Source organism: Tympanuchus pallidicinctus, unplaced genomic scaffold (assembly GCF_026119805.1).
Source record: "Tympanuchus pallidicinctus isolate F22 unplaced genomic scaffold, pur_lepc_1.0 scaffold25, whole genome shotgun sequence".
Classification (NCBI taxonomy): domain Eukaryota; kingdom Metazoa; phylum Chordata; class Aves; order Galliformes; family Phasianidae; genus Tympanuchus; species Tympanuchus pallidicinctus.
Genome location: NW_026294742.1, coordinates 2868345 through 2886077, shown reverse-complemented (window position 1 = coordinate 2886077; position 17733 = coordinate 2868345). Strand labels below are relative to the sequence as shown.

General features: G+C 44.7%; 1 protein-coding gene across 1 annotated transcript in view; it reads left to right on the top strand.

Moving 5' to 3' along the window:
- Positions 1 to 4347: 4347 nt before the first annotated feature.
- The window catches only part of TAOK3 (TAO kinase 3), a 33393-nt gene continuing 20007 nt past the window's right edge, over positions 4348 to 17733 (top strand). Inside the window, exons 1-5 of the mRNA XM_052689344.1 lie at positions 4348 to 4483; positions 5505 to 5596; positions 7841 to 7934; positions 9316 to 9397; positions 14082 to 14249. Coding sequence (XP_052545304.1) covers positions 5506 to 5596; positions 7841 to 7934; positions 9316 to 9397; positions 14082 to 14249 — 435 coding nt within the window. The 5' untranslated portion in view covers positions 4348 to 4483; position 5505. The remainder of the gene's footprint in view (positions 4484 to 5504; positions 5597 to 7840; positions 7935 to 9315; positions 9398 to 14081; positions 14250 to 17733) is intronic.

The following is a 17733-nucleotide window of genomic DNA, read 5'->3' as shown; positions in this document are numbered from 1 at the left end:
ATGTACGTTTGGTGGCCCTGCTAGGCAGGGGGGTTGGAACTACATGATCCTTGAGATCCCTTAAAACCCGGGTGATTCTGTGATCTGTGATTCTGTGGAAGGATTCTTAAAGATCATGGAACCAGAGAATTATAAATGGGTTGGGTTGGAAGGGTCCTTGAAGGTCATGGAACCCGAGCATTCTAAATGGGTTGGGTTTGAAAGGTCCTCAAAGGTCACGAAACCAGAGAATTCTAAATGGGTTGGGTTGTAAGGGTCCTTAAAGGTCATGGAACCAGAGCATTCTAAAAGGGTTGGGTTGGAATGGTCCTTAAAGGTCATGGAACCAGAGCATTCTAAATGGGTTGGGTTGGAAGGGTCCTTAAAGGTCATGGAACCAGAGAATTCTTAATGGGTTGTGTTGGAAGGGTCCTTCAAGGTCATGGAAGCAGATAATTCTAAATGGGTTGGGTTGGAAGGGTCCTTAAAGGTCATGGAACCCGAGCATTCTAAATGGGTTGGGTTGGAATGGTCCTTAAAGGTCATGGAACCAGAGAATTCTAAATGGGTTGGGTTGTATGTGTCCTTGATGGTCATGGAAGCAGAGAATTTTAAATGGGTTGGTTTGTATGTGTTCTTGATGGTCATGGAACCAGAGAATTCTAAATGGGTTGGGTTGGAAGGGTCCTTAAAGGTCATGGAATCAGAAAATTCTAAATGGGTTGGGTTGGAAGGGTCCTTAAAGGTCCTGGAACCAGAGCATTCTAAATGGGTTGGGTTGGAAGGGTCCTTAAAGGTCATGCAACCAGAGCATTCTAGAATGGGTTGGGCTAGATGTGTTCTTGATGGTAATGGAGCCAGAGCATTCTAAATGGGTTGTGTTTGAAGGGTCCTCAAAGGTCATGGAACCAGAGAGTTCTAAATGAGTTGGGTTGTAAGGGTCCTTAAAGGTCATGGAACCAGAGAATTCTAAATGGGTTGGGTTGGAAGGGTCCTTGAAGGTCATGGAACCAGAGAATTCTAGAATGGCTTGGGTTGGAAGGGTCCTTAAAGGTCATGGAATCAGAGAATTCTAGAATGGGTTGGGCTAGATGTGTCCTTGATGGTAACGGAACCAGCGCATTCTAAATGGATTGGGTTGGAAAGGTCCTCAAAGGTCATGGAACCAGGGAATTCTAAATCTGAATAGGTACGTTTGGTGGCCCTGCTAGGCAGGGGGGTTGGAACTACATGATCCTTGAGGTCCCTTACAACCCGGGTGATTCTGTGATTCTGGGATTCTGTGGAAGTATTCTTAAAGATCATGGAACCAGAGAATTATAAATGGGTTGTGTTGTAAGGGTTCTTAAAGGTCATGGAAGCAGAGAATTCTTAATGGGTTGGGTTGGAAGGGTCCTTAAAGGTCATGGAAGCAGAGAATTCTAAATGGGTTGGGTTGGAAGGGTCCTTAAAGGTCATGGAAGCAGAGAATTCTTAATGGGTTGGGTTGGAAGGTTTCTTAAAGGTCATGGAAGCAGAGAATTCTTAATGGGTTGGGTTGTAATGGTCCTTGATGGTCATGGAAGCAGAGAATTCTTAATGAGTTGGTTTGTAAGGGTCCTTAAATGTCATGGAAGCGGAGAATTCTAAATGGGTTGGGTTGGAAGGGTCTTTGGAGATCATGGAACCTTGGAATTCTAATTGGGTTTGGTTGGAAGGGTCCTTAAATGTCATGGAAGCGGAGAATTCTAAATGGGTTGGGTTGGAAGGGTCCTTGGAGGTCATGGAACCTTGGAATTCTAATTGGGTTTGGTTGGAAGGGTCCTTAAAGGTCATGGAACCTGAGAATTCTAAATGGGTTTGGTTGGAAGGGTCCTTAAAGGTCATGGAAGCAGAGAATTCTAAATGGTTTGGGTTGGAAGGGTCCTTAAAGGACATGGAACCAGAGAATTCTAAATTAGTTGGGTTGGAAGGGTCCTGAAAGGTCATGGAACCAGAGAATTCTAAATGGGTTGTGTTGGACTCCTTAAAGGTCATAGAACCAGGGAATTATAGAATAAGTTGGGTTGGAAGGGTCCTTAAAGGTCATGGAACTAGAGACTTCTAAATGGGTTTTGTTGGAAGGGTCCTTGAAGGTCATGGAAGCATGAGAGCGATGAGAGGAGTGTGCAGGATGAAACAGCTTGAGGCCATTTTATGGGGTTAAAAGCCTCTCTGTAGTCTGTGGCATGCTTCAGGTAGAAAATTCCCATTACTGAGGCAATGTGAAATTTAGAGTAATTATTTGTCACTTACACATACATGAGGTTATTAAAACAGGCTGAGGGAAAATATTAAGCTAGATGTGAATGCCAGTTCATGAAATTAAAGTAAAACAATTCCTCATTAACCCTGGGCATATATGCACTCATGCATAAGAATACCTGTTCTGAAATTCTTTGCTTGCTCTCAAAGTGTATTAAATTCTTCTCTGTAGTAAATGACTGCCTGAGTGCGCGCTATGAGAATTATTTTTTTAGTGCTAGTCATTAGGACTTCTTAAAATGGCCTAACCTGTATACTGAACCTCATTTCTCTGAACGGTCCATTAACATGGCAAAAGACAGAGATGGGTTATTTCTCTTTCAACATGGAAAAAGTTGTTCCACAGTTGCAGAGTAACAGTGAGGAAGGTTAGAGTCAGTATCATGCAGATCCTCCCTTTCTGACTGGCTTTCATCCAAGGGCCATTCTGGTTCTCGCCCAGAAAAGAGGACCAGCAAGAGGATTCTGATAGTGCTGTATCTAAAACAGGGGAGGTGGAAGGTGATGAAGCTGGGAAATGGTAATCTACTGGGAGGAGTGCTGTACTGATGTGCCCAGCTGCAGGCGGCTGTGCCTGGAGCAATGCCTGCTGCGGTGTGTATGAGCAGTGGGGCAGGAGGGGGCGATGGGGGAGCTGAGACCAACGCTGGCAGCTGGTGCCTTGGTTTCCCTGCCTCACAGCCTGCGAGGCAAAACGTGACCTGGTCTGGAGGGACACCTGGTGGAGATGCAGGAAAAGGCAAGTCCCTGCCCTGCCTCTGAAGTACTGCTTAGGTCCGTTTCTGCAAATACAAGACATTCTTCATACTTCTGCTACAGAAGAGATGGATCCATAGACCCAAAACGTGAAGGTGTTTCAGGACTCGACTGAGTAGCACGCATGCCAAAAATGTGGGCATGTTGGTTTTGAAGCAGAGCTGCCCTGGGAGCGGAGCCCAGCCGTGTTGCTGAAGCGTTGTAAGGCAGTGCTACCTGTAGCTCGTGGTCCTACAGCATTGCTGTCCTGTGTGTTGCCCTTTGCAGACAAGGGCATCTCACCAGTGCCTGTGTGCATGGTTGCAAAACTTAGTCTCTCCGCTGCTTGTTCCTCTGGGCCTGCAGGGATACTCAGTTTGTGTTTGATGCACGAGTTGCTGTGCTTCAACTGTTGTAGAATAATTCAGCATACACTCCTGCTCTACAGCAAACACAAGGTAGCTTTGCTGTCCTTATTTGCCTAATTAGCTTCTAGGACAACGAAGAGACTTTCCAGACTGTGGTACATGCAGCCTGGCTGAGGAATCCTTACACGTATTCCGTTTATATTGAGGGTCTGTTTTTGCAAAAGCAAGGATCTGAAGTGCTGCCAGGGAAAGGCTGCTCTGGTATACCTAGTGTACAACTTGCTTATCTTGCTTACCTTGTTCTGTATCAGAGTTTGAAAGAAACTTCACTGTGTCCTGATTGTTCTCCCTTTTTAATTGCTCATGGCTGCAAGAATAAGAATTTCAGGTATAACAGGCCAGAAATCCCAGGGATTACAAACTGAAGTTATTCCTCTGTACATTTGCATAGAACTGTTGCCAGCTGTTTTATGTTAACTCCATTTGCATATCTTCTTTCTTGGCATTTTATGGGCAGTTAATTTGTAATTAACCCACTTACTGCTGGATTGAAAAATGCACAGTGCCAAAGGTGTTGCAAAGATCTTGTGTTTTTTGTATTGCAGTACAAAAGGCATGAATTGTCTGAGACATGCAGGAAGTTAAGGGACCTGAGGGCATTTGAACAATGAAAACAGCACTCCTGGTATCTCTCACTCCTGCTTATTAGGGCGAATCTCTTTGATTTCTTTTTCAAACCTCAGCTTTGCAGCCATGGCCCATCTCCTCGTCATGCATCCCATATCACACTTCTTGGGTGCAGTCAGGTTTCCATTCCAAGTCAAGTCAGATATGTGATCTCTGTCTAGCTTTCTGTAAGACCAGACTTTAGATATTTTCAGGGATGCTTTTAATGGCTGTTTGAGAACAAGCTGGTGGCCTTCGCTGTGTCTGTGAGTTTTGAAAGTTGCTCTGCTGTAACCAGAAGTGTACTTTTTCCTTTTTTTTTTTTTACTTTCTTTAAGGGACATTAAAGCTGGAAATATTCTTCTAACAGAACCAGGACAAGTAAAGCTAGCTGATTTTGGGTCTGCATCTATAGTCTCCCCTGCCAATTCCTTCGTAGGAACACCTTACTGGTGAGTAAAGCCTGGGATACTTCACTCTAAGTCTTCTCTCATGTTTCCAGCACTTCATAATCTGGAAATAATGTCTGGAACAAAAACTATGTGAATCAAACAGTATTTCTGTTTACAATTCCTGTGTCCAGGGGATGGTTCTTTCTCAGTACCTGTGAGTAGAGACTGATTGTGCAGAGCTTTGAAATGGCACCAGTGCATTTTCTGGCTGTTGTAATACCTTTGGCTTAGAAACAGTTAATGTTTGCCATAGGTAATGGAACGAAGGCAACCACACAGAGTAAAAGGGAGTTCTGTTCATCCATGCCTGCAGACTGGAAGTCAGATGGCTGTGTGGATTCTGTGTTTAAAGAGACTTGCTTAAGAGTCACTTGAGTCGCTTTACATTGCTAACTAACATGGGGAACCAGCATAGCTTTACACCACACTGATTTTGTGGTGGACACCCCATGCCCCGATGGGAGGTTATGTATCACCCAACCTCTGAACAAGTTTGTTTGGCAAGAAGCTTCATCTTGGAAGAACAAAAGCTGCAGGGCTGAATTCCTGCAGGCTGGGCCTGCTGCTTGTTTCCCCTCTACTTTCCTCTTTATTCTGGGCCTCTGGATTTCCCTGTTCTTTCCATAGCTGCACTCAAGGCTGCCTCTGCCTGCAGGAAAATTCTGCTGATGTGCCAATGGAAAACCTGCCATCTCTGGGGACAAGTGATGGCTTTAGGACTTCTCCAGCCCCTGCAGTCTGCCTGCAGGTACAGGGCCTTTCAGGCCAGCTCCCCATGTGCTAATAGTGAGGTGATCAGGTTGACCTCTTATTTTCTTTTCTTAAACTGTCTTTTGGAAGAGTGGCTCATGCAGGCAAGCACTGTTTCATTTCAGTGTGGTTTTACTGAGCTCCCTGCTGACTCTTCACGTTCTGGTTCGCTGTGGAGCTGAAGCTGATGGAGCCATCTCATTTTTAAGCTGTGTGCTGGGAGTCACTTTTTATATCTTCTGACCTGTGTGTTTTGCACTGTGGTTGGTAGGATGGCACCAGAGGTGATCCTTGCTATGGACGAAGGACAGTACGATGGAAAGGTGGATGTTTGGTCTCTTGGGATCACATGTATTGAGTTAGGTGAGTAAATACTTTGCAACAGAAATGAATCATCACTGCATTTAATATTTAATAATATTTAATAATCACTAGAGGGCTGTTGAGTTTTGTTTTAGATAAATTTTGTTTTGTTCTGGACAGTGCATTGTTGACACTGTAGGGCAGCATGCACCAAAGGTACCAGATAATGCGTTTTGACTTGTTTGGATAAGAAATTCAAGGAAGATGGAGACCACATTTTATGGGGCTGTTTTGTGAATATTGAGCCCCTTTCCAGGCTCTGCTAAACTATCTTTCAGTTTCCAAACCAGTGCTTATTCTAAGGGTACTTAAGCCAGGCTTCTGTCGATGACAACCAGGATGTTGTACTTATGGAGGCTGAGCTCCATATAATGACAGATATTTTGTTCCATGGAACCTAAACTCTTCCTGTGCCCATGTGTTGTTCAGATTGATGCCTCAATCTGGCACAAGCGTGTTCTGAGCATACCATCAAAGACATGGCCAGTTTAGGGACTGTAGGTGTTTGCCAAGCACGGATCACAACTCATTTCCCTGAGCTCACTCTGTGTATTAGGAAGAGCCTCACACTGAAAATAACAACTGTGTTCATGAGTAATACCAGACTCGTGGACTCCAGATGTTGCTAAGAACAGTGGAAGTAAAATTCTGTGTTCAAATTGCTGCACCTCAGGCAGTTTTTATATAGGAATTCTAAATACTTCAATTTATAGACTGATTAAATGTTGATGTGGGAAGATGCACAATGGCCATAAGGCAGTCATTTGAACAGAGAGGGTTAGTGCACCTCACAAGGAATGTGTGGTCAAACATGAACAGAAGTGAAAAAAATACTTCATGGGTTGGAATGAGAGAGAAGCAAACTTCCAGTATTTCTGCTGAAGTTTTAGAAACGTCTCTTCCTACTTTATATCATCTGTCCCCTGCTGTTCTGCTGTGGAACAAAGCGCTGCTATTTTTATTTTTGCTCCCAGAGAAGAGGGAACTATGGCTTGTAGTTTGCTTTGGTTTGTTTGTTTTTTACTAACTGGGTTTTGGGAAGACTGGAGCAACTATTATGCCAAGGGAGTCAGTGTCCTAAGAAGTTTGTGTTAGATGAGGCCTGCATTTAGCTTTCAACTCTTCCTATTATTTCCCCAATCTGGAAAAAAAAATAAATGAATCTTAGTCTCACTTACAAGTTTGTGACATGAATCAATGTGGACAGGTTCCGTGCATGGGAAGAAAAGGGTTTGCACTGCAGGGGGCAGAAGATGCACGTGGGTACTGCCTGAAGGAAAGGTGGATGGGATAGCAGAGAACAGAGCAGATCCGTGCACTTCAAGTTTGGATATTGACCTTGCATGTGCTTCTCAAGGAGGAGATCTCAGTGGCTGAATAGATCCCATGCTCCCTATGCAGGCATCCAGTCTTAATAGTAGAATTTGTGTGCAGCTTTTCAGTCAAGAACTGTTAAAGTGAGAGCTGTGCATGATTCCATATCTGAGCGTGGAGTTGGTGTGAAGGGCAGAGATCTCTTGATGAGCACCACTTGGCTTTCTGTGAATACTGATGTCTTAATTCCTTCTATGGCTACAAGTAGTGCTCAAAGACAAGCAAATGCAGTGCTTTGTGTGCATGCTGCATGACAAGTGATTGCTCCCATCTGACCTGGGATGAACTGTCAAAATGCTGGCATTGCTGGTTTGGCACAGCTCACACTGCAGGGCAGGTGGGCTCTTCCCAGTTTCGGGGTGAAGTCTGCTGTGTTGTTGGGAGCTGTTGGGCTGTGTCCTGCTGGGCTGGGAAGAAGTTGGGTGAGGAGGAGCTAAGGGCACATCTGGCAGTGAACGTGGCAGATTGTCTGGCTTCCATGGGGGGCAGCCAATGACAGAGGAAAGGGGCAGCTGCTCTATTCCTGAAGCATAGGTGGCGTGCTGTACAACTGCGCCCTGTTTTGAGCAGCTCCTGCTGATTTTACCCTAGCAGATCAGGTGTGGAATGTTGCAGTTAACGTAAAATGTACTGGAAGCTCTTCCTTGTGATTTGCATCCTTCTTTGGATTTCATTATCCCATCTACAAGTGAGTAACAGCTTTCCTCGAGTGGTTGTCCTGGGCTAACCTAGAAGATTAAAATAATTGGCCTAGATGTGATGACAGCAGTAATGAGCTATTGATTTAGCAGCAATACTCTGCTCATGCTTCCATATCTTTCTCCTTTTCTCTCCAGACTGCCTTATCACACTTTTCTCTTCTCTTTCTAGCTGAAAGGAAGCCTCCGCTTTTCAACATGAATGCAATGAGTGCCTTATATCACATAGCCCAGAACGATTCCCCTACGTTGCAGTCAAACGAATGGTAAGAGAGCAATTACCAGGTGGTTTTTTTGGCTGTGCGTGGCTCAAGTCTGACAAGAAAAGCGTTTGTTGCAGTGGAGTGGTTTGACTGTGTTCCTGAATAATGCTCCTGTGTAGGCAGGCTCAGTTTTGACCTTCTGTCACTTTGGCTGTGCTACAATCTAAACGTGTGGAGGTGTTAATTATGGGGCTGTAGATGCAGCAGGAATTAAAATATTCTTGGATGCACTAAGCCAGCCTTAGCTCAGCATTAGCAACGTTTCCAGCTGCAAAAAAGCTCTGACAGGAGAACTGTTAGCATTGTAGTGCAGCAGAAATGTGGAGGAAGGAAGGGGAGATGCTGCTGAGGTAATTAGGTACCTTTTTTTTCGGTGAGCAATTTCGAAAGTCCACAGAGCTCTGTGCCCAGTAACTGCTCCCCATGCTACAGGCCTGTGTTCCAGAATCTAAGCTGTAATACAACAGCGTTTTGTTAATGGTCTGAGAGTGAAGGCGTTATTCCACGTCTTGCTCTGTTTACTCATGAGTGGAATGTAGCCATGAATGATGCTTGGCAGGCTCTGCAGATGGCTGGGAACAATAGCTCCTGGGGAGGTGTGAAATTCCCCGTTACTCTTAGCCATTTAAGTAGCCTAATTATTTCATTGCTGATCGTTTTATCAGAACCACTCCGCATCAGTTTCCTTACCTCATCATCTCTCTTTTGGCCATTTTTCAAGATTCAGCAAAATTGGTCTCATATCTCCACACCAATACTTGGATCCTTCCGTGCGAATTTGCAATGCAGAATAGAAACAACTTGTGAATACAGTGCAAGCATCAGTACTCTTGATTGCAGACTGTTTATGTCACCTGTTTGCTCTCCGTGCCTTAGAGGACAAGGAGCAGGCAAGGTGCCTTTTCTGCTGCTTTTGGGTTCAGTAGGCACCTAGAAGGTTAGTTTTGCTCTTGCAGGCTGTCATACAAGCTCCCAGCCTGAAGTTTGGCTGAGCTGAGCATGTAGCAAGATGCTTTCCTGAGTCAGTGCTGCAAGTGGGAAGCATCTACAAGTTGGGTCGTTCCATCAGCAAGCTTAAAGAGTGCATTTCTAGAGATGCTGCTGATTTCAGTGTCACCTGATTTTAAGCAGTTGAAGTAATGCTGAGAACACAGGCTGGTACACAGAGCTCTTACAGGTTTTGTGTTGTGGTTGGGGTTAATGGTTTGTCCACAGTTTGTCCCCACAGTATTTGATTGCTGAAAGAACTGGTGGGATCAACTAGATTTTGGAGAGGTGCAGTGTTAATGTTTGTGCCCTAGAGCTTGAGAACAAAGCAGTCAGGCTGTGTCTGTTTCAGATCTTAAGCTTGTTTTCCGTGTTGAACTTTTATTTTAATTTACAGGTCAGACTCCTTTAGGGGATTTGTTGATTACTGCTTACAGAAAATACCTCAGGAAAGGCCATCATCAGCAGATCTACTACGGGTAAATTTTCAACTCTCTTTCAGAAATTTGGGGGGAAAAAATGGTTTGTTTAACCCCAAACCAATTCTAATGATGGTGCATAGTGACGGTGATATTTACCCTTTCCAAAACACTGTCGCTTTTGCTCTTGTCTGTATTGGAAGTGTTTTGGATTTCATTTAAATTACCTTTGAAATGCTGAAGGATACATGTGCTTACTGGCCTGCTTGCCATGGGTTGAATCTGGAATTCTCTGTATACCTGCTGGAATAAGGCTGCATTTACACATTGGTTGGACCTGATGTGTTCACTTGCTGTGAAGTGAAAGATTTGCAGAAGCCCCGTGCTTGGTGGTGGCACGAGGCTGTTTCTGCTTGTCCCTAAAGGTTGGGAATTCTTTGCCTTTTCTATGCATTCACCTTCCTAAAATCTGCCATCAAACTCTTACTAAGAGAAGCGTTATTTTTCTGGGTGCAATCTCAGTGAGGTTTAAGGCACTCTGTGGAGTCAACAAGGAAACCTGAAAAGCCATTTTAATTGCCACTCAAAGCCCAGACTTCACCATCCTCTGTGAGCTGCGTGGGCAAATCTTGGAAATGCTTTCAGAATTATATTCCATGAGATCAGAGGATTAGGACCTTAATAAAGTTTGCAGATGGTGGCTGCTTATTTAAAGAAATGTGAGTGTTAAAGAGATGGGGTGACCAAAGCACGACTGATGCATGGGGTGCCCTGAAGTGGCACGTCTCGTCCTTTGCCAGTGTGATGCAGGAAGATTATCTCAACCTTTTCTCCTCATGTAATGGCAATTTCAGCATGATTGGTTCTTTATCTGTCCATACCTTTCGGATCTATTTGCAGCTACCCTGCCCAGTGGCAGCTCAGCTCTTTCTTTTTGTTCTGATCATGTAAATCATTCCTTTGGGCTTTTCTGATCTTATCTGGGGGCTGTTTTTGTTTTGGGCAGGCATTTCTGGCACTAATGTGTCTGATGGCATGCTGCCCCAGGTGTGGTTGCATAGGAGAGGTTGGCCAGGCTGTGCTGTGCTGCACCAGGGTGCCTTGGGCTGCATTGGCTGCTGCCTTGTTCAGCGATCTCAGCACATTTATGGTTGGTGCCACCTGTCCATCTCTCATATTATTACTTAACAAACACATTCTGCATCTTTTTCTATTGTGGATTTCCAACCGTTACACTTTTCAACTTCTCTGTGCAGTGTTAAAAGTTAGGGTGAAAACAGCACTCACAGGTTAGGCCTAAGTTGACTTCCCTCCTCTTGTAAACAACCAAAAGTCACTTACATCCCTTCCATTCTGTAACCCAAACAGTTAGAATTTTTGTTTTGGGAAGTGCCTTGTGCAGGCTTGTCATTGCTGTGAGCATATGGAGCAGGACCTGAGCTGGGATTGATGTGTCCTCAACTTGCCAGGGTCCTGGCAGGGAACCACGCACCCATCACTGTTTCTGAAGCCATCGGCTTTCATTTCTCCCCAAACCATTTATTATTCCATAGGCAAAGCCTTTGGAATATTTAAGAGCAACCTTCCTTTCAGTGGTAGGGATGTGTGCAGTCCTGTCCAGCCCCTTCTCCATCAAGCTGCTGCTTTTTCTTTTAAGTGTTTCCTTTCTTTAACATTGATGAGTGGCCCTGCTATTCCTCTGGTTGCCGTGCGTAGCTGCTGGTGAGAACTGCATGGCATGCTGCTGTTCCACACCAGGTAAACAGGACTCAGTTTTTCCTTAAATATTTGAGCAGAGGAATTGTTAGCTCCTTAGGGTGTTTTGCTTAATTTCCACAGTAGGTTAGATTGCTGCTCTGTGTCTACCTGACAGCCTTTTCATGCTGATTTTTGTTCTAAGGCTACCATTCAGCCTTTGTTTTATGGCTTCTCTTGTTGCTTTTTCGGCTCAGTAAAATGCATTCTCATGGATATTTCTGAATCTTTTGGTTCTCAAAGTGAGAAATGGAAATCATGCAGTCGTTGCTGAATAGCTGGCTTTGCACTCGCTTCAGTCTTTGCTTTAAGCCTGGACCATATAGAATATTTAACCCTCACGCCTTCACTTTCCAGGTACAGGCTGACAGACGAGCTTGTTTTCATTCTCTTCAGCACCCAGTGTGTTTCCCTGTCATCTGTTTGTGCCGTGCCACTTACCCAGCGTTTTGTTCTCTGGTTCTGCTTGCAGCACCCCGACAATCCCTTGACCAGCTAATAGGTTTATGCTGTGGGTTTCAGAGTGATTCATTCATGTGGATTGGCAGTCTTTCTGCTCTCTAGGAATAGCACAAGTTCATTGAAGGATATGATTTCACGAGCGCCGTACGTTGGAGTCTATGCAAACAATTGGAGCTGAGGTGGCATTCTTAAATTATGTATATTCCATCGTTTTTCTTGGATTTTACACTTTCAGAGCAGTCCCCCAGATGTTCCCTCCCGCTGGAAGCATCTCCTCCCTAAAGCCTGTCAGATTATACATTCAACTGCTTCTTTTTGGGGGAGGGTTTTCTGCTGGCATACAGTAAACAGGAATAGAGCAAAATCTTTGCAGCCACGTTTTCCTAAAGGGATCTGAATGGTAAGAGGTGCTCAAGAATGCATTCTGTTTTACCGCCCTGGGCGAGAAAAGGGAGAATAAAACCCATCTGGCCAATATTTTCCCTTTCAAAATTAGAAGCAATGATCTAACCTGTTTTTAACACTCGTGTTACTTTGCTCAGCATGCACGGCGTTCCCACCGTGGTTCTGGTGGTTACTCCTCCAGCCAACTTGCTGCTCACCTTTGCATTAACCTCTTCCTCTTCTGCAGTCTGTTGGGTTTTCTCCTTGCAGTTTGAAGGAAGTGACCAAATGACATTGTTTCAGCCATCATTTCTTCCCAGGCTGTACAGCACCTCGCAGAGCAGCACCTGCATCTCGTACATCTAATTTAGACAGCTCTTTCATGCAGCTGAGCACTTAGGGTCGTGTCCTCCTTATGCAGGTCTACTGACTGGTTTGATTTTGTTCCTCTGCATCTGCCATAGAGTTTCTACGGGGCCCCATTCTTAATGTTTGTGTAGCTGTGAAGAACATAGCTTCCCATTCAGTATTTGCAGTGTTAAAGAACAAGTACACAGCGGATAGATAGGAAGAACTTGAGTTTGGGACTGTTGTCCCGTGTGCATTACTGCTTTCTAATGGGGTGAGATACAAATGGTTACTTTTTTCTGATCATAAATAAGCTGCAGATTGTCAGTTCTTACAGAGAAATGAGTGGTGTGGATCTGCACGGAGCAGCAGAAATGAATCGTTTTCTTCAGTTTGAAATAGTGCATGGAATTTTTAGTTATAAGGAGTTGGTACTGAAGGGACTGGCATTCTCCATTAACAAAACTCAGATGCCTCCAGTTTGAATTCAATTAAAAACAAGACATAAGCCTGTGGCATGTTTCTTTCTTTGCTTATGTACAAATCATTAAAAGAAGATCTTCACACCCTTTCGACTTCTTTGTGTTGAAGACTTTTGCCTTAAGGAGGGCCGGGTTTTGCATGCCCGTTGCTGAGCTCCAGTTGGTTGTAATGGTCCTGGAGTCTGAGGGATGGCAGCGGCTGAGGCAGGGATGCACCTCCTGGTTGGCCAACTGTGGCTTAGGAGCTGGGGCTGGGCAGCCAGGTGTGACACTGCTGGGTGCTGCTTGGTGGGTGGGAGCCGGCTGCTGAGCTCACTAACAAAAATCCACTGTGGCACGTGCTGTGCAGGGCAGAAAACTTCTCTCCTATTCCCCCCTTGTTCATATATCTACAAGTGATGTGAGTACTTCAGAGCTGTCTCCTGTGGCGTGCATTAAGCAGCACAACCAGTGGTGGTGATCCCGTGTAGATTGTTGGCTGTCTGCCTTATTCGGAAGTTGGATCAGAAAGGCTTTCATACCCCACTGCCAGCTGTACAGTGCAGGAGAACATGGCTGATAAGTCAGAGATGAGCCTTTAATCATGTACTTAAAATCCATTAAACAATTTATTAAGTCTGCACTTAAAACCTGTGCTTCTTGTGCATCCTTTGCAGGAGTTGGCAAAAAAAGCTTTGACAATAAATAAGCCTTGCACTCATCTTCCTGGTTTGATTTGAATTGGAATAGGTCAGCTTCAGGGTAACTCTTGGCAGGTAATCTTGTGTAATCAGGATTGCTTCCTCTTTGTCCTGTATTCGTTTTGTTCATTCTGAAGACCTGTGCCTTTGCAAGGTTTGAAGTGGCACTGTGCTCACCTTGAAGTGAAGGGGATCAAGAAGGAAAGAAGCAGCTCTGTTAGCTGAGAGCCCAGGAAATCTGACCCTGCTTCCAAAAGTGAGTCCGAAGGGTCTCAGGCCTCCCCATCCACCACCCTGCATTTCCTGCCATTGATGCACATGTGCACGTGAGTTTCCAGTAGCAAAGTGATTTTTGCCTCATTTCTCTGTACTTGATCATGTTCTGAAAGCAGTTCCTCCGACTTTAGAACAAAGCATTTTGCAGCCTACACTTTGAACCTCGTGGCGGGTAGAGCGATCCCCTGGGTTGTGTGCAGTAGTGCAATCCGTGCTGAGTGTGTCCAGAGCCTTTTGTGACAGCTATCACTAATTCCTGAATGTGAGCTGCTGTTTCAGGCCACCCAAAGCAGTCTCTGTAGATGGAACAGCCCGGTGTCACGTCTGAGATCAGATGTTTTGTTTTCTTGAATTCAGCACGATTTCGTTCGCCGAGATCGACCACCGAGAGTCCTCATAGACCTCATCCAAAGGACAAAAGATGCAGTACGAGAACTGGATAACCTTCAGTACAGGAAAATGAAGAAAATCCTTTTCCAAGAGACGCGGAACGGCCCTCTGACTGAGTCTCAAGAGGAGGAGGAGGTACTTTGGTTTCATTACCCTGTTTGCACCGTTCTCATAGATTTCAGGGCAAGTGAGATGTGTTCCTGTCTTCAAGGGGCAGAACGAGAGCATCCACAGCATGGATGTGATCCATCTAGTTGGAATACCAACTGAATACCAACTGAATCAGCAGGGCTAGGATAGGACGATGAGCATTGCCAGCCGTTGCTCTGCCTTAGATGTGCACTTACTGGCAAAACAACTTTGGCTTTTTTAGACAGTTGCCTTTCTTCTGGAAACTTTGGGAAAGAAACTCATTTGGAGGGAGATCCTCTGTGATGAAAAAATAACCCACAGGCTGTGCAACGGAGAGCCTAGTGATGGTCTGAGCTTTTCATTCTCACAGCAAAATCAAGACTGCCTGATTAATGTTAATTTTTATTTTCAATTACCGTGGGCTCATTACTTTACAGTAAATTTATCATGAGCTGAAAAGCAAATCGCCAAATTAGTGAGACTTATTTTTTTTTAATTCTTTAATATTAAAGAAAGATTAGAGATAAAATTCAGCTGCAGTTGAAATCTTGTAATAAACCACCCACTTCATCAGTGTGTGATAATTGACAGTAACTGTGGCTTAGAGAGGGAAACCAGTCATTTTTCAATTGATGAGATTAGGTGGAAATTAATGTCATTTGGTGTAGGCACTTGGCTAAATAAATCCGTGCCTGGTTCTCAAGCAGAAAAATCATAAGGAAATTGTTATATATTCCTTTTTCTTGCATTGTAGCAAGATCACGTGCAGTGAGATGCCAAAGTCTAACATATATTTGGGGACTTGGCTTTGAGGCTTGCATATGTCGAATACTCTTTTAAAACTAGTCTGATGCTTTGGTTTAAGCAGTGGGCAAGCCTGGGTGTCAAGTAGGAGAGTATAGAGGAAGAAGAGACTGATGCTTATATTGTCCTTCACTCTGGGGAAGGGGCAGCAGCAGATCCAAGCTCCACAGCTGAGGTGTGCTAGCACTGATTGAGATGCATCTTCCTCTGTTCTTCCTGTTCTCGTTCCTAAGGATAGAAAAGTGTGTCTCCAGGACCTAACACTTCTGATGAAGCTCACATCTGCATGTGCACAGCATGCTCTGCACTGTTTTTACCACTGAGCTTGCATACCACCAAAGGAGGTCATGTTGCACGCACAGCAAGAGCAATGACTGAAGTAAAACACAGCACTTGCTTCAGTTTCTAAACTGGATAACAGAAGCTGAGAATGCCACAAGATGCTTCCTCTTTCTGCCCTAGAGTTTCTCAGTGCAAGGCATATTGCAAATCCCCTTTGTAACACTCCCAATAATACTAATGCTTTCCTCAGACCTTTTGCAAGGAAGTTGAGATTACCTGGAAAGTATTCAAGTCAGGAAGTCAGTGCTGAGGTTGCATATGCAATCTCATCTCTGCCCTTCTGTTTGTTAGTGTTTAGTATTATTTATTAGTACTAGTACTATATGTGTTTATTAGTGAGACACATTCCCATGTTAGATGTTATTTCTGTGGCAACTTGGTGTGAACATCCTGGAAATGTTTTCGTTTTCCTGTGTATTTTGGCTGCTGCTTTTATACAGGCTCTGAATGAACTGCTAATTGCTTAAAAATAATCACACAATCAAATACAAATCTGCCAAACTTCTTTCTTGCAGTTTCCAACAAAATGAGTTCGCTGTCAATTGATTTGAAGCGCGATTCTCCCCAAGCTCCCTTTGGAGGCGAGAGGCAGCAGGGTGCAGCGCAGCCACTCGTGTGGGTGAATCAGAGCTGTCTGAGAGCAGGAGCTGGAGGCTCTGCAGAGCTCCCAGTCCTCACTGTGAGCTCCTTGCAAGCATCTTCAGTCTCGTTAGTTTATTACAACAGACTCTATAATTGTCTGAGTCAGTCCAGATTAAGCTCATGCTCTGGGATTACTGAGCTCATACAAAACCGAGAGAAGAAGATGCTACTTTCTGATGTTCCAGTGTAGAAGGAAAAACATGTCCTGTGTGAGGAATAATTATTTAAGTATGCTTAAGCAGATTACAATAGCTTTAATCACTATAATAATGCAGATTCTTCCGAGTCAGGTGTTTAAAGGTGAATGAAGATTACATAAAAATTTATCTTGGCTGAAAACGCAGGATAGGAGGCTTTATTAGCTGGAAAGAATAGAATTGCTGACTGTTAAGGACACAGAGGTTAAAACCACCAACCTATGAAGCACCCTGAGCTAGTTACCTCATCATAACTGGTGGATTCGTCATCCGACATCTCTTCTGACTCACCAGATGTGATGTAGCATGCCCAAACTCAGAATGTTGTTTCAATGCAAACTTAAAAGTTTGTTCCTTCCTCAGCTGCAGGACTCCTTTCACCACCAATCCGCTATTCCAGGGTGTGTCCCATTCAAAGCAGAGCCCTGCCCAGACCTGCTGAGATGTGGAAAAAGCTGGCCTGGCCCCTGATGTGTGAGGATTGCAAGGGAAGAAGCAAAAGCTGACTGCCCTTTGTGCATTATTTCATAACCCATGCAGTTCTGAGAAGGGGAGCTGCCAAAATACTGTGCAAAAAGTCTTTAACTCAGCAGAGTTGCCTTTAAAACCAACCTTGGGCGCTGCAGTCACCTGTTGGGCAGGCGATCATCTGCAGTGTTTGTAACCGATGCCCCTTGTTTTGTAGGACAGTGAGCATGGATCAAACCTGAGTAGGAAGATGGACAGTCTGGGCAGCAACCATTCCATCCCAAGCATGTCTGTGAGCACAGGCAGTCAGAGCAGCAGTGTGAGCAGCATGCAGGAGGTCCTGGATGAAAGCAGCCCTGAACTGGTCATGATGCATAGTGACGAGAGCACAATTAATTCCACTTCCTCCGTTGTTCAGAAGAAGGTATGTCCTCTAGTGCTCTCCATAGCTTCCTGCGGTCCCTGCTATCGCTCACATTGGCTCTCCTGCATAGGGCCCCATGAGCAGTGTGCTGTGGTCTTGTGCTGAGCCATCTGCTGAGAGCAGGAGCTGGTGCTGGGCTTGCCAGAGTCAAGTTCTGTGTTTGTTCTGTAACGGCTGAGCTGTACGTAGAGGAGCTGCAAATAAAGAGACTGCTAACGAAGGGTAGTGCTGTCAGTGGCTAGGCAGGGCTCCTGCAGACTTACTGCATGCCTCCTCACCCAGCCCTGCATGTGCACCCCTTCATCTCTGCTTTGTGACATCAGTCCTCGTTTCCTTGTGTATGACTGTACTGTGTTATATGGGATGGTGACAAGTGGTCACAGCAGCTGAGCTAACCGTTTACCAGTCACAGTGTATGATTAAAATCTGCTTGCACTTGGATTTCCCTCATGAGAAGTGGAAGTGTGCAGAACATTGGACCCTTCCCACGAGGTATGTTATGAGTCAAATTCCACTCTATGCTTTTCTGCTCTTTTGCTGCATGTTGTGATCCGTTGCCTTTTTGTTTTCTTAGTGCTAGATAGCAGACTGAAGTTGTCCTGCCCTATCT